The 23,700-nt window shown below is 32.4% G+C and overlaps 2 protein-coding genes, 2 long non-coding RNA genes and 3 pseudogenes across 4 annotated transcripts; 2 read left to right on the top strand and 5 right to left on the bottom strand.

The window, feature by feature from the left end:
• Nucleotides 1-692: 692 nt before the first annotated feature.
• Nucleotides 693-2,446, bottom strand: LOC122604066. The gene is made up of 4 exons (XR_006324523.1): nt 2,306-2,446; nt 1,603-1,716; nt 1,242-1,331; nt 693-1,114 (listed from the first exon to the last, which is right to left on the bottom strand). It is a non-coding gene; the product is annotated as an uncharacterized LOC122604066 (long non-coding RNA).
• Nucleotide 2,447: 1 nt separating this feature from the next.
• Nucleotides 2,448-3,357, bottom strand: LOC122604067. The gene is made up of 3 exons (XR_006324524.1): nt 3,201-3,357; nt 2,926-3,017; nt 2,448-2,503 (listed from the first exon to the last, which is right to left on the bottom strand). It is a non-coding gene; the product is annotated as an uncharacterized LOC122604067 (long non-coding RNA).
• A 2,676-nt stretch (nt 3,358-6,033) lies between these two features.
• Nucleotides 6,034-9,535, top strand: LOC122605364 (basic leucine zipper 34). The gene is made up of 5 exons (XM_043778292.1): nt 6,034-6,142; nt 7,189-7,831; nt 8,014-8,089; nt 8,492-8,618; nt 9,157-9,535. The coding sequence occupies exons 2-5, from the start codon at nt 7,206-7,208 to the stop codon at nt 9,312-9,314; spliced, it is 987 nt and encodes a 328-aa protein (XP_043634227.1). The 5' UTR covers nt 6,034-6,142; nt 7,189-7,205; the 3' UTR covers nt 9,315-9,535.
• Nucleotides 9,536-10,368: 833 nt separating this feature from the next.
• On the bottom strand, nt 10,369-11,776 carry LOC122606038 (annotated as a pseudogene).
• Nucleotides 11,777-13,463: 1,687 nt separating this feature from the next.
• Nucleotides 13,464-18,412, top strand: LOC122604836 (annotated as a pseudogene).
• Nucleotides 18,413-21,186: 2,774 nt separating this feature from the next.
• On the bottom strand, nt 21,187-22,682 carry LOC122605147 (xanthoxin dehydrogenase-like). Its single transcript, XM_043778029.1, has 2 exons — nt 22,499-22,682; nt 21,187-22,173 (listed from the first exon to the last, which is right to left on the bottom strand). The coding sequence occupies exons 1-2, from the start codon at nt 22,540-22,542 to the stop codon at nt 21,381-21,383; spliced, it is 837 nt and encodes a 278-aa protein (XP_043633964.1). The 5' UTR covers nt 22,543-22,682; the 3' UTR covers nt 21,187-21,380.
• Nucleotides 22,683-23,328: 646 nt separating this feature from the next.
• LOC122606361 lies at nt 23,329-23,419 on the bottom strand (annotated as a pseudogene).
• Nucleotides 23,420-23,700: the final 281 nt, after the last annotated feature.

Below are 23,700 nucleotides of genomic sequence, written 5' to 3' on the forward strand. Positions count from 1 at the left end.
ATCATCTCAAGACAACTTTCTTGATATATTATACGAGGCAATATAACTAAAAGAGTTACGAAGTATAGAACAATCATTTAGTCAATTAAATTATAGAACAAGTATTTTCACTAACAAATTTTTTTAAACAAATAATCATACAAGATTACAACTAAATTTTCAATGAGCTAAACTAACGACCTTAAGTACAAACACAAATAATGTTGTTATAGGTTTAGAAATTACATTGATTAAAGAGTGTATATATCAACATAATAAGTTACTTGAAAAAGATTGAAGTCAATATATCAATTCATGTCCTCTTAAGTTGATTACAATTTTAAAGGTAAAGTTAAACAATCTTTAACTTTTAAATTAAAATTAAATGTCAAAACTCACATTTGATTTTTTAAATTTTAACTATTGAGTTTATTAGAAAGGTTAAAATAGGTCAAACTTTACTAATTACTTTAGAGAACCTCTATATAGTTCATGTTCATTTACCATAGTGTTTTGAATGTTTGGGGTAGATAGAAACCGAAAACACATACATTTTACACTTCGATTACAATTACATTAACTTAGACTAACACGTTACCTGCGCAATACGACGGTAGTTATGGCGTCGACGGTGTGGTAGTGGAGGCGACTGTTGCTAGTAGAGACGACGTCAAGTGGTGTATTAAATTGATGATGTAAAGGGTTACTGAAAATATTTTAAAAGATTAAGGACTCATAGTATAATTAAACCATTAAGGGCAATTAAGACAATTCACCTCATGTAACTTTTAACAAGGAGGTTATTTTCTTTATAATATACTAGCATGGTACCCGCACGTCGCGGCGGATACCATTGACACCGCAAAATAATACGATGTACACCTGAAACAATTTCGCTAAAACTACTCACAAAATTTTATTCTAGTCTTGTAAATCATCTCAAATTCTCATTCTAGTGTTGCATTCCATGTGATGTAGTGCATTCTTAAATTGTTAACCATAAGGTGTAACTTCATGAGCATCTCATTGGCCATCAACTCAATCTCCTCTTTCAAACACTGCCGCAACTCCCATACCAGAACATGCAACATTGGTACTATTAGTTTGATTGGCAGCTCAAGTGTTCAAACAATATCTGTGAGAAATACGGATAGTATTGGTAAGAAACATAGGTTGATAAAGCGGCTAAATGATAATAAAAACTATTATTTCTCATAAACATGTAGAAATTGCCACCTTTAACTGTAAAAGAAGTAACTTACCTATGCACATAAAAACAATCCCAAAGTGACTATCTTATCCACGGCGCTTCATCTCATGAAGTGAAGTTGCGACACAGCAAGCTCCTGATACTTTAAAATATACGAGTCCATTAGATCTAACCACAAATGAATACAAAAAGGATAGTTTAGGATTATAGAAGTAGCCTATCGCTCCTAAATGATGTCCTATAGCTATGGCTTCTCCATTGACATTAACTTTTCGATAATTAAGTTGTAGCTTCTTGCGGAAATTTACAATATGTAAGTTAAAGGCATGTAACAATGTAGGTGAACATTAATACTACTTTTGCTGGGAAGATAAGCATCTTAACTCAAACTTATAAGGTTGTAATAATTGTACCTCATTTGATTTAAAAAGATCAATGTTATGAAGCTCTAGAGTCTAGACGTGGTGACTTCACTGCAAGTGGAATTGCAACAGCAGGACCTATGCTCATTGTAGCAGGATCCATATCTACATCCTCAAAACTCTTGTATAAGTTAATATTGTGAACACACATCAAAGTCATGCTTGCAACTCCATAACATCAATAAACAATATAAGTACATTTTACCTCTAAACTTCAAGAATAAACCCAGTTACAGAGAATGATAGAAATCTTTATCGTTGCAATAGTCTATGAGTAGATGGTTTTACATATTTTATAAGAATGAGTTTTTTGGCAGAGGTGTAGTAGCTTGTATGCAATTACCTAAGGATATGCCAATAGTTGTAACAAAAGGTTTGCTCATCTATAATTATAAATAACTCCAGTGATGTACTTGAAATTTGGCCATGGTACTTTGAACTTTCATTACCAACTAAACTCATAACTCATAAGTGACTAATTTCTATCTTAATCTAAAGCTCCAAATAAGAACTGGTAGTTGACTCAACTCTAGAATCATTACTTTTATTATTACTGAAGTAGATAGTTATGAGACTTATAATAACACAATTTCAAAATGTATATATGAAAAATATAAAATTCCTAAGAATTGTTTGTCATCTTTTAGTGCTAAAATATATCCACAAATAACATCACTATAGCAGCTTTTATTACCTGCATAGACTCTTTAGTCATGCTGCTCCTTCATACTGAAAATATGCTAAGCATTCAATAAATTCAAACTTCATATAAGTTGCTTTTAAACAATAGTCGTTGTGAGAATAAAAATTGCATTCACAAAATAGCATATAGTTAGCTAATCTGCTCTGTCAAAGCTTCATACTCAAATCCAAGCTGACTTGATGTTTCATACTGAAAATAAAGAATCATAATAGTAGAGTTACCATCAAATCCACAATAATCAAGTAAAATATACATGAAACCTCAAGGTAAGGTCGATAGATAATATCGATAACTACAATTCTTTCAAGTCTCGTAAAGAATACACACCCAAAAAAAGAAGCAAATTATATTAAAAAAATGTACATTTCATTCATGTCTGGTAAAGATAGAATCCGTAAAATTATATGAAAAAGCATCAGCCATAGTGATCCCCAAAAACCACTAATTAATTCAAAATCATAAATCCATCGTACTTAGTAGTATATCATTGCAACATGATGATTATCAAAAAACCACTTATCAAAATAAAATTATAAGAGCTATTGAAAAGAATGAAAAACCCTTCGACTATAAAATACCCGAATCATAAGAGCAAAAACCCAAAAATTTACCGAAATAAACTTCAAAATGAGTGTTATTGCTGTGTAAGAATCTCTGCAATTAACATCAACCGAGTTGTAACAATATGCTTCTATAGCCAAACCTGAAAAACTAAAAAGATCAGATTAAATAATATATAGAAATGTGTTTTTTGGAATCAATGATAAATAGAAATCCACATAATATAGATTTTTTTTTATCAAAATAACACAAACCCAGGTGGCATCAATGATAAATAGAAAATGGGTCAATTAGAAGCAGATTTGAAATAAAGCTTTATCTTTACCATTTTGTTGAAGATCGAGGAAGAGAATATGGGTGGTGATGGAGGAATAAGCCGATGATGGTTGTGATTAGAATTGATGGGATTAGGGTAGCGAGAAGAGAGGGGGAGACGGATGGTAGGCGTGCAAAAGAGAATGGTCGGAATTTGCATAAGGGCATTATAGATAATTCGTCATGCGTAACATTGGGTGCTATTTTTTTTATTAAATAGTATAGATTATAGAAGTATATATATATTGAGCTTATCACATTTTTACATTTTTTTTGTAAAATGATAAATTTATCTAGTCCATAAACCCGGTTCATAATAAAGTAGATTCGCCTCCACCATGACATGATGCTAAACTAATAATATAAAACATTCAACATTCGATATATAAGCATAATTTAGAGGTTAAAATTTTGACTAATGTTTTTTTAATCATAATATATTTTATTTTATACTGTTGGTGTGAAATTAATTGTCCATCGTGTATATTAATTTATTTTTTCTTTTTAATAGTTGGGTAGATCGTGTATCGAGTTATTTGTGTTTGTAATTTTTAACTCCACAATAGTACATATTTAAATTTAAATTATATAGTGCTTAACATTTTTTTGAGATGAACATGCTATCTACACAAGAATTGTATATTTGTGTATTATGTCAAGCGAATTAGCTAAATAAATTAGTTGATGTTAATTTTATAATTAGTTAAATATAAACCGTTAAGTATGTCTAGACACCACTTTTAAATATCATCAATAATTTGTTCAATTGACAGTGAATTGAAGAAAAAGTTAATTAAAAATACATCAAAATTTAGTGGAATTATCTTTGAAGTCTAAATGATACATTGAAAATGGGAGATGATTCATATACAATACATTTTTGTCATACATAATAATTTATGCATCAGTAACTATACAACTATATTATGCATATATTATTGTGTATGGTAAAACTAAGTTGTGTGAGGATCATTTTCCATTGAAAATACATGAACAGACGTTTACATATACTTGCTGATAAACCAAGTTTGTTGCTGTTAAAAAACAAACATTATCAAAGATGGTAATAAAGAGAATAACATGTGTTATTATTTTAGGGTGCATTTTTGAGTTTTTTGGTTAAAGGATAAGAAAAGAAAAGATAGGTGTAAAACTAACTTTCACATTCTTGAGTTTTTATAGATAAAAAAAGAAAAGATATTATTGAAAAACTTAGGGGTTTTTTGTTCCAAATTTTTCCAGCCAAAAGTGGCAAGATTTGGATGGAAAACTTCCCATATAGATATAAAAGTACCAATCTACCCTTTACCTTTATTGTTGTTGCAAGTGATACATAGATATGAACTGGACGATGGTTGTTTATGGCATACGACTTGTGTTTGTAATCAGCCAATTAGGCATCAGCAAAAAGTGATGAAAAAAGGAAACAAACAATAACCTTTTGTAACCAAAAGGCGTATAAAAGCAGGATGATATGGTGAGTTTTTGTGAAGGTGAATAATAAGGAGACAACGGTTGTTTTAATGCTATTGAAGAAGATGAATGAAATCATATAATCAATAGACATGAGCAGAAGATGGTGGAGTCTTTTTTGTATGAAATGTTCTAGAAGTGTCAATTTTTATCCAATAAATAAATGGTAAAATCGATCCGATTTTGAGTATATATATAATAGGGATATAATTATAAAGTTATATTTTTTATCCTTTCTTTTCTTGTGTATTTTTTTTAACTCAAGAATGCCATATATAAATTTATATCTTTCTCTTTTCTTTTTTTATCTACTATTTTCCTTTGTTTTCTTATATTCTTATATTCTAAACTCAAGAATGTGGTGGTGGATTTTGCACTTGGCCAATCAAGTTACTAGTGTCGTACATCTTTACATGAAATGCTTGGAAAGCACATACAAAGAAAGCAAACCAGATGATCAAATGTCCAAATTCCTAAAGTAATCTTTTTTGGAATTTTATGTCTCGTTATGTATTTACTTTCAAGGACTTTGATTGTCAACAATTCTTGTGATCGCTAATTTAGTAATACGAGAGATAGTATTCGCGCGTTGCGGCGGTGAGATGGTGGGGTGATAGGTCAAGTCATAGAGTATGATAACCTGCCTTAGTCGTACGTGTTCCGCTCTCGGATTTAAAAATTCGTCGAAAATATATCGAATGACATCTCTAATGAAAGAACATGAAATTTTTAGAACACCCATACAATTTTTTTAATTTATCGATGTACAGTTTTTGAGATAAAGGATTTTGAACGAATTAGAGGAATAAAATGATTTATGGGGAAGAGAAAAATGAGTGGTTGAGATTTGAGGAAAGAAAAAAATGAATTATTAAAATTTAAGAGTATTATAGGTATATTAGGTAGAGATGTTTATATCAGTGAATAAAAAGAAGAGGGACAATTTAAGTAGTTCATTTACTTAATTTAGATTTGAAAAAAGAGCAAAATGCTTTATAAGATAATATTAGATGTAGATTAATATTTCTATACATCAAAGAGTTAAATTAAATTAGGATTTTTTAATAACTAATCGTATTAGAAATTAACTTTGTATTTTTAGTTTTTACGAATTATTATGTTAAGCCGTTGTTTATTTTTTACTTAATATACACTCGATAGCTAAGGAGTTGAATCACTTGATATATTCAGTTAAATTTTTAATTTTATAATCGAATAGTCGTCAATTATTCTATTAACACCTTTTCAAAGAAAATAAAATTAAAAAATAAAATATATTTGTGGGGTGGGCCCCACAGTGGGGTGTGTGATAAACTTAAACCCAGTTGTAGAAAGGAGGAGGCAACGTGTAAAGAAGCAAAAGCGTGACGGCTCTCTACTCCTCCTCCTTCCACTATCACACTCCATCCTTCCATCCTTCCTTCCTTCCTTCCTTCTTTTCTCGGTGAACATCAAGAATTTAAAATAATAAAAAAAAAGGTACGTCAAATTTCACCCTAAAAATCTTTACTTTTTTTTACCTCTTCCTAAATTTTATAGTTATTATTTCGATGTTTTCTTCTTGAAACCACATTTGGGGTTTTCATGTGTTTTAAGGAGGAGTTATTATTATCATTATTATTTTTAATGGTTTTTAGGGTTGTGGCCTGTGGGGTTTGAATTCTGAATTCAAAATTCAGTAATAAACACAAATAATAAATAAATAAATAAATACTAATAAAACCCCCCCTTGTGTGGTCAAACTGTCTGTACCCAAAATTAGAAATTACAACAATGCTGTATTGTGATGTTGGTGTATTTATTTTACTAACAAAATCTATATACAAATTCAGTTTCTTTTTTTGTTAACAGATTATTATTGAGTGTTTTTCTTTCCTAATTTATGAGTTCTAAAACCAACTAGGGTTTTTTTTTATAAATAAAGAAAAAATATAATGTTATTCACTCAATGCATGTATGTAAATATAATTCGATTTCGTAAGTAATGGTAAACAAGTTAACAAACAAAAAAAATCCGCTGGGTGTCGTGATTTTTTACGACACGTAGCACCAACAAAGAGCAAGACTATATTTGACACACAAGAAAAAAGAAATTCGTGGACCAAGCGGACTCTAAGCGCGCCCGTGTAATGGGGAAATGTGGTTTGAATTATGGAAGTATATTTTTATGTGATGTTTTTTTCTAACATTGATTCTTAAATGGTTCAAAAGAAGTAGTAACAAGCTAGTATTTCTGACACACAACAGCTCAATCGGTTTTAATGTAAAAAGTTGTTGTTGTTAAAGAAGATGCCAACCATTTAAAATGTCTTTGTGTTTTTGAAAAGGAGATTTGAATTGTTGAAATATACATGCTCATTTATAATTGTTGTTGGTTGTACACTTGTTGCACATGGCTGCAATAAGTTTTAAAAGGAAATCTTTACTATTTTGGTTAAGGTAAATCTTTAACAACAGATTTTTGAATATCATGTTATTTAAACCTTTCTGGTTGAGTTATTTCTTTTGTTTATGTGTCTTTTTAGAAATCGATTCTGAGAAAATGTCGAGACAGCCACACCTTCCACCTCGTTGCCCTATTGCAAAGACGAAATCTCTAGATTCTTCATCATGGAAAAATGAAAACTTTCATTTGCAACACCAAAAATCTGTATCGCAGAGTTTTGATATGGAGGAGCAACCAGCATGGCTAGATGATCTTTTGGGTGATTGGGACTCGGGTTTCAAGTTAAAATCTCATCGTCGTGCAGCTAGTGATTCTGGAACTCTTTTGGATGGGCTTTCTGAGTTGCCTAGCGTGAACACGGAAAAAGATGATAAAAATGCTGCTACTGTTTTAGAGGAGTCGTCTTGTATATATGGTCCTAACTCACCTCGAAGCATGGGAAACGTATTAATTGAGTTGCCTAAAGTGAATGTTGTAAAAGATGATAAAAATGCCGCTACTGCATTACAGGAGTCTGCTTGTATATATGGTCCTAACTCACCTCGGGCCAAGGAGAAAGTATCAGTTCAAGAGAATGATATAGTTTCAGCTTTATCAGAGTATGCTTCTCATGGTCCTGTGCAGTATGCCAATTCAGATGTTTTCGGTTCTGCGTTTTCACAACTTGATTCAGTAAAAGATGCAGTTGGTGAAGTCACTATAGAGGCTAAACCGTTTAAAAGGTTAGGTTTCAAAACAGAAACATTCATATGAAATTTTGTTCAACTTTAGCTACCAGTCTATGAATTTAATATCTTGAATATTCTTCCATTTTGATGTTTTGGCGTAGTTTTGTATCCTTGGCCATTGCCAACTTAGAATTATGCATACTGTTAAACTAAATCTGTGATATTAATTCTTGCAGGCATTCTGCGCAAAGGTCACGTGTACGTAAACTCCAGTATATAGCAGACTTGGAAAGAACTGTTGAAAGTTTTCAGGTAAAACCAGTAGAAAAGTCAAGTAATATGGAAGCTCCAGTAATACCATCTTAGTTTTATGCATTCCTAAAATTACATTAACATGGGTCGTAGATTTGACCACATTATTCTTTTGGCAAGCTTTCCACATTCTTTCTCAACATCTGTATGCACAATCTACAAATCCTTTTTTTGTGCCCATTCAAGAAAATTATAATTTGTTTTTTTAACTGAATTCAGTTTCATGTGTTCATGGATTTTTATTACTGAAGTTGGATAATAAAACTTGTGATCTATTATTCTACTGGCTTAAACTTATGTCTTAACATCTTGCCACCGTTTGTAATTAGTTTGTTATTGCATTTATGAACTAGTTTAAGTGGCATTTATACTTATGTAAGTAAGTTCATGCGGATGATGCAGAATATCGTGTCAGAATTAGCTGTAAGAGTTGATTCTCTGGCAGAGCAACGTGTTTATTTGTCGCTAGAGAATAAGCAACTAAAGCAGCGGTTGGCCAGACTACAGCAGGAAAAGTTTGTCATGGAACGTAAGATGTTCATCCCTCATTCTATTACATGTAGGCTGTAGCAGCAACAGATTAAGAGTGATGACCTAAAGAGCATTTCATGTAACTTTTTTAACACGTTAAGCTTCACGAAGAGTACCAAATATGTAAAAAGATAGTAGCTAAGTTTTTACTTTGAAATGTAATATACTAGAAAGTAGTTGTGCTTAAATTTCACGAGACCACTTCATTACGCGTACTGTTTGCTGCTAGTAGTCTTATGCACCACAAGTAGTGTTATACATGCAAATTTGATAATGATGTTAGAAATTGTTTTGAAAATTCTGCAGAAATAGTTGATAGGATCCTGGTCACATACTTTATGTATCTCATCTATCCTTTTTTTAATTTCTGGAATGGAAACGTTCCATTGGTATTTCCAATACTGGTATAAAGGATCTTACCCATTTTAAAGTTGGGCTTTGAAATACTCCTTGCTTGATAGTAGAAATTTGATTATTTTGTTATGTATTTAGTTTGAAACTGTGTTCTCTGACAAGAGATTGTGATATTGATACAGGCCAGTACCAGTTTATGAGAAATGAAGCTGAGGTGTTGAAACATCGTTTAAGCAAGGTAAACACACATATTAGGTCGAATTCTACTGGCAATACAGAGAAACTGCATGTAGAACCAGCTTGGCATATGATCGACATGGGCAAGCTTCATATTAACTGAAGAATTTTGGGAACAAGGTAAAGGTGTGTTTTCTGCAGATATAGAACTGATAAGTTGCCTGCATTCTAGGAAGAATTAGATACTCCCCATTTCACCTTTTCCATTTAAAAAAATCACTTGTAGGTTGTATTAGAAATCTCCCACTTGATAAAAGAAGGGACCGGAACTATGTAACTAACTGTGCTGTTGAAATTGAAAAAATTAGTGTATTCTTGTTTTGATTTGACTGTGAGACGCACCTGGCCTGATGAAAGGACAATTTAAAGCTTGGTCCATCTTAATGTGTGAAGCATATATTTCACGTGTTTAAACTCAGACATGGAAAGCAAAAATATATAAAGTAATGGCAAAAACGAAAGTACCGAGTCCGATGACAATGACGGTAGTTACTTACAAGCTCTTTAAAACCCTCTGAAATTAAAAGTCACGTCACTTTTAAAATTTGTGTATCTTTCTAATAGCTGATCATGCTCCCATTGCTCAATGTCTCTTCTAAGAAATTTTGATATGCACTCCATTATGCGCATCCTTTCCGTTTTATGTGAATGATTTTTCGAAGTTCTTGTAAATTGAGATAAAAGTATGATGGGCAAAGGCGTGGTCTGGGCTAACTAATGTATAATAGGACTGATATCACTTACTTTGACCGATATTTAGTCCATGATCCAAACATATAAGCCTCATAGGGTTCATTCACAAACAAATTGGAAATTGGTGATGAACTACCCTACAGTATTCTAGCTTTGAGATTGGGTTTGTTAACAGTATACCCATAAGGCCATAACAAATATCTACTAAAGTCTAAGATTTGCCTTTTTATTTTATAGAAAGGTGAAAAATCTTTAAGAGAATCAAAAATGGATCATGTTTGTGGCCAACCGGCATTACAGTGAAACTATCACTAAATTTTCATGGGAAATTTTTTATGTCAATGAAAATCAGCAACTTACATTTCTTTGACTTTTTTTCCCAGTCAAATTAAAAGCATTAGCTTCAGTAAACTAAATGACATAATTGAGATATCTTAGAGTTACAACTCAACGGTGAGAAAAGATGATTTTTTGAATTAATATTATTGCTGATACAAAAACAGGAACCTCCAGAAAACATTGAACGTTAATGTCCAAAAACAAATAACTATAGTGATCAATAAGGACCTCCCAAGTCATTAATCCAACAACGAATATAGATTATAGATATGGATAGACTCATACATAAGTCCACAACATCATCTGAAGACCCTCAGTGAGTGATTTGTACTTGTAAAACCCCCATCAACAAACAGGTTGGTGCCACTTACATACTTTGCTTCGTCACTGGCTAAAAACAGCCCGGCATTTGCAACATCCTCTGGCACAAAATCCACACCTTGCAAGTTAGCTTGCCGTCCAAAATGGGCTCTAAAATTAGCAAAAGCATCCTCCGTCCTTTCATCCTCTGGCACATGTGCCATAGCCAAATTAGTCAAAACTGCATATGGAGAAACACAGTTGACCCGAATCCCGTGTTTCCCAAGTTCAGCAGCGACACTCTTGGTTAGACCCAACACCGCGTGTTTAGACCCCGTGTATGCGTGAGGGCCCAGCTCACCTATTGCACCCCCAACACTACTAATAGAAATGATTGAACCTTTCTTAAGTGGAATCATTATCTGGGCTGCATGTTTCATCCCAACAAACGTACCCTTGGCGTTTACATCAAATACCTTTTCAAATAATTATAGCGGGAATTCACGGATATCAGGGCAGGGGGGTTCTGCAATCCCAGCATTGTTGACCATTATATCGAGTGTGCCAAACTTGTTGACAGAGCCGTCCACTGTAAGAGAAAAGGGTTTTACATAATTGTTGACCAAGGTGGTCGTCAATGTCGACTACACAAACTTTTGCACCGTGTTTATGAAAAAGACGCACAATGATTTCTCCAATACCAGTAGCAGCACCAGTTACTAAAGCAACTTTCCCCAATAATCTGAAATGATTAAGTAAACGTGAAGCTGCAAATACGCTAATTCATTTTATAAAAAGTAGACATACGCAAATTCGCTAAATTTAACAATAAAGGAGCCGAAAAAGGATTGCAAGTCAAGGTGGTCCAATTGAGTGCAAACATAACACAACATGTGAAATGCCAATGTGTGTAACAAAATAAAATGATTGATATATATTATGACTATACATAATAGAAGTTGAGAAATGGTTTATGTTTGTTGTTTACCTTTGAGCTACAAGAGGTGTATCACTAGAACCAGTGGTGGTCATTGTAAGAGCTTCTTGATCAATCAGGTTCTAGGGTTTTGGTTGGAAGGAAACCAACAGATACAAGTGTTGATAGACTTGACAGTATTATATAGGACGAGAACGGTACCCACGCGTTGCGGCGGCCGTCGAGTTAGTGGCGGTGAGATGGCGGGGTGATAGGTTATAGAGTGTGATTGGTCATAGGAGGTGATATGTCATAGAGTGTGATAGCCAAATGCCTTAGTCGTCCGCCCTCGGGTTTAAAAATTCGTCGAAAGTATATCGAATGACATCTTTAATGAAAGATCATGAAATTTTAAGAACACCCATATAATTTTTATAATTTATCGATGAACGGTTTTTGAGATAAAAGATTTTGAATGAATTGGATAAATAAATGATTTATGGAGGAGAGAGAAAAAAATGATCGGTTGAGATTTGAGGAGTGAGAAAAGGGTAATATAGTTATTTTAGGTAAATATAGAATTGATATGGGACATTTTGAAAAAGTAAATATTAAAACTTAAAATTTAGATAAGAGGAATTTACTTTATAATATAGTATAGATATAGAAATATAGAAATGGGTGGGGACATTTGAGATACACTTCCCACCATAGAAAAAAAAAATGGTCCATGTGCATCATAGTAATTGTTAGAAGGCGTATGCTCCCAACACCCCTCCTTTAGGTCAATGTAGTGTGGTTCTTTGTGGTCCTGTGGGTTTTGTTTCTTTTTTACTTTCTCTCACCAGATCCCAACACATCAGCCTTTCCAGAACCACCCAACAACAAGAATTCAAAAAAAAATAAAATCAAGTGTTAATTTTAACTAATAAAATGGAAATTGAAGTAAAGATTCGGATACCCAATTCATAATCTTGCAAAACCCTGTTTTCACTTTTGTCTCCTTTCCATTTAAGAACAATTTCTTTGACGGCGCCCCCAGTGAGCTTTCCGGCCAGCGTGCCGTCCTCCGTATAAGATTTTACAATGACCCGGAAAACCCAAAATGTGTAATTAGTCTTAAAGCTAAAGCAATACTTGAAATCGGTGTGAGTAGAGTTAAAGAAGATGAAAAGGAAATCAACCCGGAAACTAGCCGAAAATGTGTGTCTGACCCATCTCGGTTGAAAATTTTAGTTGGGTCATCAAGAGTTATGACAAGGGTTAAAGATGTGTTTTTTGGTAATGGGGATGAGTTAGGGTTTTGGGGTTAAGTGGGTCTAAGGGATTGATTGAAGAGTTCTTAAAAGAAAATGGTGCAAATGCATATATCAAAAGAGTGTGTATAGGTTGGACAGAAGATAAAAAGGAGAAAAAAAAATTTTCAACTTTTTTATATGGGATTTTCTAATGACAGCCCACTAGGTTGTTTTTAAGCACTAATTACATTTTTAAAATAATGCATAATTAATTTAGATTCCCACCAATTAGTTTTTTTTGTCGTCCCTTTATTTCTTTTGCTAAAGTCAAATAAAAATAATTTTAATTCAATATTTATTCTTAATTTATCTCAAACATCTAACTATTATTTACATCTTTATTTATCAAAACAAAAACCTATACAAACTTTACAATTCTTCCGTCTCTCCTCCGGTCAGTATATATATCTTAAACTTTTGATACTTTTGCTTTTCAGTTAGTGTTTAATTATGATATACACTGATTCGTTATTTATATATTTTTGCTGATTGATTATTGAATATCTATAGCTTTGCATACATTTGATGGACTATATATTTTTGAGTTTTAAGTTCCTTGTTGATCTACTCACGTTACAAATTAGATATATATGATTTGTTAATTGTAAATGTACACCACTATTATTTAGTATTGGTAGGTCGTTGATATATATTTACTATTATTCTGTTAATTGTTTCTAATAATATTGTTGCACATTTAGGAATTATGTTTGATTTGAACAATCTTCCAGACGATGAATACGATGAAAATATTATTGATGAAACATTGAATAATGAGCCTTTTATTGGTCAAACTTTTAGCACTTTTCAAGAGGCATTTGTTTTCTATGAAAATTATGCGAAACAATATGGATTTACAGTTCGCAAAGATCGGTCTCATAAAAGAAATGATACGACAGTTAGACGTGATATTTGTTGTCATCGTGAAGGAAAGAAGCGATTAAAACTAGTTGATCTTTCTAAGAATCAACGAAATAGGGGCTCAATAAAATGTGAGTGCAATGCTCATATGCGTGTTACTTTGAAAAGAAGTTGTGATATATTTCCAGAAGAATGGCATGTTACAACTTTTGTAAAGGATCACAATCATGAATTATTGCCACCCGATGAAATGCGTTATCTTCCTGCTAACCGCATTATCACTCCAGAGGATGAACGACAAATTTTACTATATAAAGAGGCCGGGCTCAATGTTCGACAGATTATAAATGTAATGGAACTCCAAAAACAAGTGAAACATGGTGATCTTTCTTTTCAAGAAAAAGATGTCCATAATTTGTTTGCTAGAGTGAGAAGAGCACTTGGAGATAATGATGCAATGGAACTTATAAATTATATGAAAGCTTCAAAAGAAAAAAAATAATAAGTTTCATTATGAATACACCGTTGATGAAGATATGAGGCTAGAAAATATATTCTGGTGTCATCCTCAAAGCTTCGATTGGTATGAAAAATTTGGGGATGTAATTGTATTTGATACCACTTACAAGGTCAATGCGTATGACATGCCATGTGCACTTTTCGTTGGCATTAATAATCATGGAAAAACTGTTCTGTTTGCAAGTGCACTTCTTCGTAATGAGACTGTCAAAACATTTACGTGGTTGATGAAGGTATGTCTTTTAAAATATCTAACTTATTTATTTATTTATTTGTAGTATATGATTCATATTCATTTTCTTGAATTGATATGCAGACTTTTGTGGCCATCATGAAAAAACCATCAAAAACAATCATCACTGATCAAGATCCATGGATGACTGAAGCAATTGCAACTGAAATGCCAACTACAAAACATAGCTTTTGTATATGGCATATCACTACTAAATTTAGTTGTTGGTTTGCAGCTCTTCTCCGTACTCAGTACCAAAATTGGTGTGGTGATTTCTATACACTTTATAAGATGACTTCTATAGAAGAATTCGAGCATAGTTGGCCATTAATTGTTTCAAAGTATAACTTGCAAAAAAACAATCATGTGCAAGGTTTATACAAAATTAGGAAGTCATCGGCTCCTGCCTATCTTCGAAATTATTTTTTTGGTGGAATGAAATCAACTAGCAGATCAGAGAGCATAAATACTTTTATTAAATGATTTGTTTTCTCTCGCACAAGTTTGAGAGAGTTTGTTAAGCAGGTAATACCTTACAAAATATCATACTTCTTATAATTTTTTTACCTTTATAAAATACTCTATTTAAGCCGCATAACTTTTTTTTCTTATTTTTTCTTATTTATTATTATTTTTAGGTTGATTTAGCCGTTGAAGAAATTGGAATTCGCGAGGCGAAAGACAAAATGTCAACTACACTTACACATGTTCCTTTAAAGACAAAATCTCCGTTGGAAGAACAGGCTTATAGAATTCTTACACCATTTGCTTTTAATAAGTTTCAAGTTGAATTTCAAAGAGCGAACCAGTATTCGATTGTACGCGTTAAAGGTAACGACTTTATTATACGATACTTTGATGGTGAAAATCATAAAAATCATCAGGTATTTTGGGATGGGCACATTGCTTTGTGTAGTTGCAAGAATTTTGAGTTTTGGGGAATACTTTGTCGTCATATATTTCGGGCACTTCTTCACAAGGATTGTTTTAAGATACCACCTATATACTTCCCTTTGCGTTGGAGTCTAGATTCTTTTCAAAGTGGCAGTGCAAGGCAACCTTTATCACCAAATGTGTCATTGACTCAAACAAGTATTGCTCAAGGAATTGATGTGACATCCGTCACCAAAACTGGTAATTTATTATAGTCTCTAACTTACATTCCAAATATCTTGACTAGTCAATATGCCTATATAGTATAACAAGCATAGAAATGTGGTGATCATTTCCAATATGAGATTTCTATTACTTGGATTTTAATAGTTTAGGAATTAGATATTTGATCTTCCTAAACGTAGATGACTATAACTATCCCCGTAATTCCTAGACTTGTAGTTGTTAGTCATATTTATTTCTAAACATTGATAAATTTCTATACGCTATTTAGTGGTGAACAAAATCAATAATTATAAAAATAATATATAATCAGTATAAGTAGTAAGAGGGTAATAGTAATAGTAAAATATCATATGTTTAGTAAAAAAATTTCGGTCATATATATATTACAACAATTTACGGTGAGCAAGGAATTATAATTCCATTAGAATTCTTATAATGCATTAAGTCTAATCATAAATTAACTAAAACACTTATCTCCATATATATATATAATAACTATAACTATACCCTAAACAAGAAAAAAAAAATATAAAAAAACTCTTTGTGTTTTTCCCTGCCGTCGAACAAGACCACCACAAAGAAAAAAAAAAAAACAACTTCCATAATCTCACAATTGCCATTTATTCTCCAAGGTATCATGGATTTTTGGTAAGATAATATAATTCTCAATATGTTTTCTAAGAGTTTTATTATATAAAAATCTATGGTTAAAATCCTTATAAAATTAATATTTTATTTTGTTAAGGTATCTAAGGAGTGATCATCTATCTTGGGGTAAAAAAATTACTTATCTTTTCTTTTCATATATATATATATATATATATATATATATATATATTGTTGATCTTTTATTATAAGTAACCTATTTGATGAATATATATATTATGGCAAAATATATATAATGAATGAAAGGTGTTTTATTTTTAGGGTTAAATCAAAAGCTTGAAGTATAAATCATATTAATGTTAAAAGTTTATGTATTTATTGTATTATAATAATTAATGTAATTAGAGAAATTCAATTATGAAGACATGGAAATCATAATAACAGATGTAAATAGGTGTTGGAAAGATTTGAAAGTTTATATATGAATATTAGTTGTAGTAGTCTTTAAAACAGTAAGTTTGGGTTATTTCAGAATCTGGACAGATTCTGTTTGTTAACTTTGAAATGTCGTATCTTGGTCATGGAAGATGGTTGGTGTCTAAAATTAATTTCAGGAAGTCTACTTTCTGGTGGAAGTGGTTTCGTGTCAAAATATGAAGTTTAAGGTTGTCAAACGAATTTTATAACAAAACTGCGCAAAGCTGAGTTTTCAGAACAGATTTAGGTCGACTTCAAATAGTCATATCTTGGTCGATTTTATGAACTGGAAGATTATTTTTTTCCAGAAACATTTTTAAGATGTTAAGAGTGTACAGTAAAAATTTGGATTTTTTTTGAAACTTCGAAGGCCCTTAACTTTTATAAAACTTTTCTGTGCGCAAACAGTGAATTTATTAACTAGTCTGTAATTATCGAATTTTTAAAAATAGTTCAAGAACAAAATAAATTCTGTAAAAATTCATTTAAGTATCTAACACATAAAAGTTACTGTGGTAAAAATTTAAGGACTTGGTTAGTTCGGGTGATCTAGAATAAAAATTGATAAAGTTACTAAAAATTTCAGCGAATAAGAGCTTGTAGAACTAAATCATAAATCATTAAAACAAATACTCTATATTAAGTTATGTGACTTGTAACTTAATAATAGATGACAAATCAGTTGGGAATATTTTGAAAGTAGCCATATATGTATATATCATCAAATACGGGTTACAATGGATGGTTCTTGACCATGTCCATAATTGTAACTTGTTTATATATATGTTGTGTAGATTCTAGCGACCTTGTTGGACTTTGCATAACTACTTGCTTGTTGAGGTGAGTTTCGTGGCCCCTTTTTTTTATTATTTCTTTGGGGGAAAATGATTCTCAAAATATTTTTATTTCTTTACTAGCTGTGCCAAAACTAGTTTGTTTTATTGGACATATACGTGTACTTATGAAATGTGCATGTTAGCTTGCTTGTGTTGATTTCTATGATGCAATAGATGTCTGTTGATATCTATTGAAGACTATTGGATAACTATCGACCAACTTTATACTCCAGCTGGTAGTTGTTGGTATTTAAAGCATGATTGAGTTGTTAACAGGAGTGATGGGGATTGTGTTGTTGGATAACTATGATGGCATTGATCAGTATTTAGTACGCTACTACATGTTATATTTACACTATTGTCCAAAACTTGATATATCATGCACAGCAAACTCATTTGTATTCCTTTAAACCTACGAACTCACCAACGTTATGTTGACATTTTCGAGCATTCATTTTCAGGTAATAACAATGCTTAAGAAGATTGAGCTTATGGACTTTAGGAAGACCAATAAAGAGATCCTTCATGGACTCCTAGATTGCATGTGAAACATTGAACGCTATTTGAAATTGTTACTTCTTTGCTATTTGAGGCGTGTTGCCTAGACTTTCCGTTTGTGGAATTACATTTATTTGAATTTCATTTAGTATGACTCTAATATAAAGTCCATGTGCTATTGCTATATCTTTTCGTCATATCCTACGATTCCGCCTAAGGTGGGGTGTGACAATTGATTTAGAAAAAAGGTATAACGTTTTGTGCCTCCCAAAATCAGCAACAAAAGGTCGTCCAAAAAAGAGGCGTATGAAGGGTGGAAAGGAATTGGGAAATAAGCCACGTAATAGATGTTCCATATGCAAGGAACTAGGACATACAAAAACCAAGTGTGATAACAAGGAAAATAATGTTGCTGTTGAAAACCTCTCTTCAAATAAGCCACAAAACAAGAGGAAAGAAATGGCTAGTGATCTTGGGCTAAATCCAGTGTTTAGTTTGAAGTACTAAGCCATTAAATTTTACTTCTTTTTTTTGGTTCATAGACCTTCTAATAATGCATTGTATTTCGGTTTATATTTTGGTTGTTTATTTATGTGTTAAACTTATTTACTTTTTAGTTTGTTTATGCTGTAAGTTGTAATGATAAGATATCATACAATTTGATTGCATCTATTTATAGTGTAAAGTGTTGTACGTAATGATAAGATATCATACAATTTGATTGCATCTATTTATAGTGTAAAGTGTAGTGCATATATTCAAGTGTAAATTAAGCGTTGCTCGACTCAGAAAGATTTTTTTAAATAATGGAGCATAGTAAAACGAAATTAAATATATGTAAATATATATATATATATATATATAAATTGTACATTAAAATAGGATATTTTGTTAGTGGTTTACTTTGACAAAATCATTAGAACGGAGGGAATCTAAATTAATTATACATTATTTTAGGAATGTAATTAGTGCTTAAAAACAGCTTAGTGGGCTGTCATTAGAAAATCCCTTTTTATATATTGGAGTGGTCCAAGTGGTCTTATACCTATTTATGTTGGATGGGAGGGTGCTCAAAACAGCCCCCTTGTTAGAAACATTGTATTACGAAACAAATCATCACGTTGTGCATCGACCATCATCAATACCTTAATTACACATTCATACAAAACGCGTACAAATTTTTAAAACGTTCCCACCATAGAAAAAAAACATATGGTCCATGTGGATCATAATAACTAGATAAATACCCGGTCACCGGTGACCGGGTTACCAAGTAACTTAAAATCCATTTTATCAAAAATTAATGTTTATAATAAAATCGAGCATATGTTACAATAAAGTTTTAAATTTCGTGCACATTTTGATATAACATGTATAGAGTCGGTTTGATATATATTAAGATTGTTAATACTTGACCGTACCCGAAATTCACCTTGAAGCCGAGTGAAATCTTGAACCAGTAACCCGCCAACTTGATTTTTTGGGCCGAGGTCGGGTTGACCTTTTGGGTTAATAGGCCAACTTGCCAACCCAAAAATATTGATAGTAGGTCGCTCCATCAACTCATTTCATCAGACAACCACAACCCATTTGACTTAAAATGAATCTGTTAATTACCCAGCAACCCATATGAACTAAGATCAACCCACCAACCATTTAAAACGTCAATCTACCAACCCGTGTGACTTGAAATCAAACCACCAACTCATTGCCAACCCGATTTAAGCTAGGTTGACACGTTTTGGTTAAGATTCCAAGTCGATTTTGATATCAAGTCAAGTTCGGGTTGAATATTTTCAACCCGTTAACCTAAACTCCTTTTCCTTAACCCATTATGATTATATTATAAAGGGTAATTGGATGGGACCCCTTGATCCCATGTACCATTTGATACCCACTAATCCCCTAGCCAAGGTAGTGTCTATGTGAATCTCAACCACTTAATAATCCCTTAATTATCTCAAGTTTGCATTTGGTAAGACTCAAACTTAGGATTCTCTCTAAAAAGTGGTAGTTGGTGACCACTGGACTGTTACCCAATGATTTTCATATCCCCTTATACAATGACTTCGAAATAAATATATTTAATAAGTAAAATAGAGTAGCTAAAACATCCTTGGTATCTGATTAAATTATAAATACCCGTCATCTTTTATGAAAAAAATTCTCCAAATGAAAATATTGTACGTTTATATAATTACAATTTAATCGAAGGTGATATTCATATTTAAATCAATCAAAAGCTTCTTTTTTCTTGTTATTGAAGTGATTGATGGATTCAAAATCTTTAAAAAAATATAAAAATTGTAAGGCTTATGTTAGTATATATATGTATAAAACATGACTAATAATATAATATCTTTATATAAAATATAGAAAACCAGATTTAAATAATATAATGAAATATGAATGTAAAAATATTATATCGTTTTCATCTTGTTGTTCACTTGTTTGTAAATGGTGATATTTTGAAATGAGAAATAGTATATGTTTGTGGCTTTTATAACGGCATAACTTAAATCTTCTATAAGTTTTAAAAAGTATGCAATTAATTAAAAAAATTGTGGTCATGCGTTTGTATTTTGTAATGCTGTGTTTTTTTAGTTTTGGTGTAAAAAGTGTAGCATCTTTTACTTTTGTAAGGAAAACTATGTCAATCGCAATTGTTGAGCGTCGTCTATGGTTGTATATGTTTAGTAAGTTTGACTTGTAAGTTTGACTTTTAATTTGGAGGGGATTAAAAGGCTTATGATTTTAAATGGCTGGGATTAAAAGTTTTTTTTTTTTTTCTCTATGCTCTACCAACAATATATATATATAATATATAATATATATAATTGTTAGAAACATTGTACTACAAAACAACTCATCACGTTGTCCATCGACCATCATCAATACCTTAATTACACATTCATACAAAACCCATATTATACGAATGTCTAGAATGCAACTAGAACTACTCCCAAATATAAGAAGTGAGAGTCAAACTTAAGTCAATGCTATTAAAATCAAATACCTTACCAATTAACTACCATACAAAATCCATACATATTTTACAGTTTGTATACTATGAAACTAGAACCAACAATTACCCCGAGGAACCAACAACTTTTTTTTATGTTTAAATTTACATCAAACCGTGTTAAAAAATGTATGTGTTCAACTGTTCATGATTATACAAGGCGCTCTACGTTTCACGGAAGGTTTTTAACTTTCTTTCTTCAGAATGCAGGGATAGTACCAAAAGGTTTTACCTATCTTAAGTTACATCATAACAGAAAAAAAGAAGATGATTTATCGTGTTAATATATAATTGCTGATATTGAAAAACAAAAACCTCCAGAAAACCATTAATAGTAAATCAATGACCAAAAAACAAATGACTTTAGTGATCAATAAGGGCCCCCCTCGCCCATTATTCCAACAATGAAAAAACAAATAAAGATCACATTTTATTACAGAAATATTTTTAACATCATCTGAAAGCCCTGAGAGAGTGATTTGTACTTGAAAAACCACCATCAACAAACAGGTTGGTTCCACTTACATACTTTGCTTCATCGGAGGCTAAAAACAGTACGGCATTCGCAACATCCTCCGGGACAAAATCCACACCTCGCAAGTTAGCTTGCTCTCCGAAATAAGCTTTAAAACTAGCCAAAGCATCCTCGGTCCTTTCATCCTCTGGCACGTGTGCAAATGCCATATTAGTCAAAACTGCATATGGAGAAACACAGTTGACCCGAATCCCATGTTTCCCAAGTTCAGCCGCTACACTCTTAGTTAGACCCACTACTGCGTGTTTAGACCCCGTGTATGCGTGAGGGCCCAGCCCACCTATTGCACCCGCAACACTACTAATAGAAACGATTGAACCTTTCTTAAGTGGAATCATTATCCGGGATGCATGTTTCATCCCAGCAAACGTACCCTTAGCGTTTACATCAAACACCTTTTCAAATAATGAAAGTGGGAATTCACGGATATCAGGGCAGGGTGGTCCTGCCAATCCAGCATTGTTGACCATGATATCCAGAGTGCCAAATTTGTTGACAGCCAAGTCAACTGCATGAGAAATGTCTTCTTCAACAGTCACATCGCCATGAAAGAAAAGGGTATCGTCACCGAGAGTCTGGCATAATTGTTCACCAAGGTGGTCGTTAGTGTCGACTACACAAACTTTTGCACCGTGTTTATGAAAAAGACGCACAATGCTTTCTCCGATACCATTAGCACCACCAGTTACTAGAGCAACCTTCCCTAATAACCTGAAAGACGAAGTAATTATTGACCTGCAAAAACTTCCTACTTGATTTCTAGGTTATTAACAAGCTTCACTTTACAAAAAGTAAAAACACGCAAATTCTGTCAAATCTTATCATCAAGGAACCAAAATGTATTGCAAGCCAAGGTAGTTCACTTTTAGGTGTGCAACATACATGAGCCGTTATATATGGATCATTAGAGGTATAGCCGTATAGGCGCCTTTAACATGCCATACCATACTCAAGAGAATAGCAAAAGTATTTGGTTGAGACAACATATATATATATATACAAATTAGAACCAAATAAACGTCTTATGTGTTATTACCTTTGAGCCACAAGAGGTGTATCACTAGAACCAGAGGTGGCCATTTTAAGAGCTTCTTCGCCTTGGTCTTATCTCACTTCAGATTATTCCAATACAAAAGCCTTTGGATAGAAAACTAAAAGATGCAAGAGGGCCTTTGTTAAGATTTGAGATTCAATTGCCACCACCGATAAAACATATGGATCACAAGACACGATTAAATAGCCAAATTTGAACCAATTAAAGTTGACTTGTACATCATTGAATAATAAAAGTTTAGCCATCTTTGATCCAAATTTGACTTTTACGTTGTTGAATTAATATAAAAGTTTAGCCAAACTTGACTTGTAGCTAGAGTCGTTGGATAATTGCAGCCAATTTTTACGGAGTTAAATTATCAAACACTCGAGACAATAATTTAGGAAAAGGGCGTAGATTACTTGCAAGTTGCAACATGAGAGATGCATATGGATTACCTTTGCAAGAGCTCATCTTGGTTCCAACTCAATGCAGCTTATTTTCCAAATATATAAGGATTTAACTAAAAAAGAACATATTTTCCGATACATGGTGACAGTTTACAACTTAAAAAGTACTGAATCCTTGTGATTTGAACAACTATGACGTGAACTATATATATATATGAAGTTGATCAAGAAGCTATAGACATTTAACTAGAAAATGGGAATAGATGAGCGAGTGATTCGTACATGTGAAGCATCCATCGAACCCACACCCTGCAGGTTAAAATTCTTTCCAACGAAAGCCCGAAAACCTTTGACATCTACTTATCTACCTGATTAAAGGAATGAAAAAAACTTTCCCACTATTGCCCGAATCCACACCCAAAAAAAAATTTGGACCATTTCTCGATTTGTGCATGTCATCCCATGATGATCTTCTCTGTATCGTTCCAATTTTATCAGATATCCCCGAAGGAACAATATACGTTGCACGCCCGAGAGTTATAAACCTAGAAAAAGACTCTTTTTTGAACGATGTGGGATGGGTTATTGTTATCTGTAAACATAACTAATTCATCTATCTTTTTCCTTTGAAGTAATTAGTTAGTAATTATTGTTGTTCAAATAAAATTTAGGATTTCGCTGAATATACAATTCTTTATTATCTCTCTACCTTTGTATCTCACCTCCGTTAGATGCATCTTGTTTTCTTATACATTATCTGTGTTGCCTTGTTTTTACATAATTATGCTCGTCTGA

The sequence above is a fragment of the Erigeron canadensis genome, chromosome 6 (genome assembly GCF_010389155.1).
Source record: "Erigeron canadensis isolate Cc75 chromosome 6, C_canadensis_v1, whole genome shotgun sequence".
NCBI classification, from domain to species: Eukaryota; Viridiplantae; Streptophyta; class Magnoliopsida; order Asterales; family Asteraceae; genus Erigeron; species Erigeron canadensis.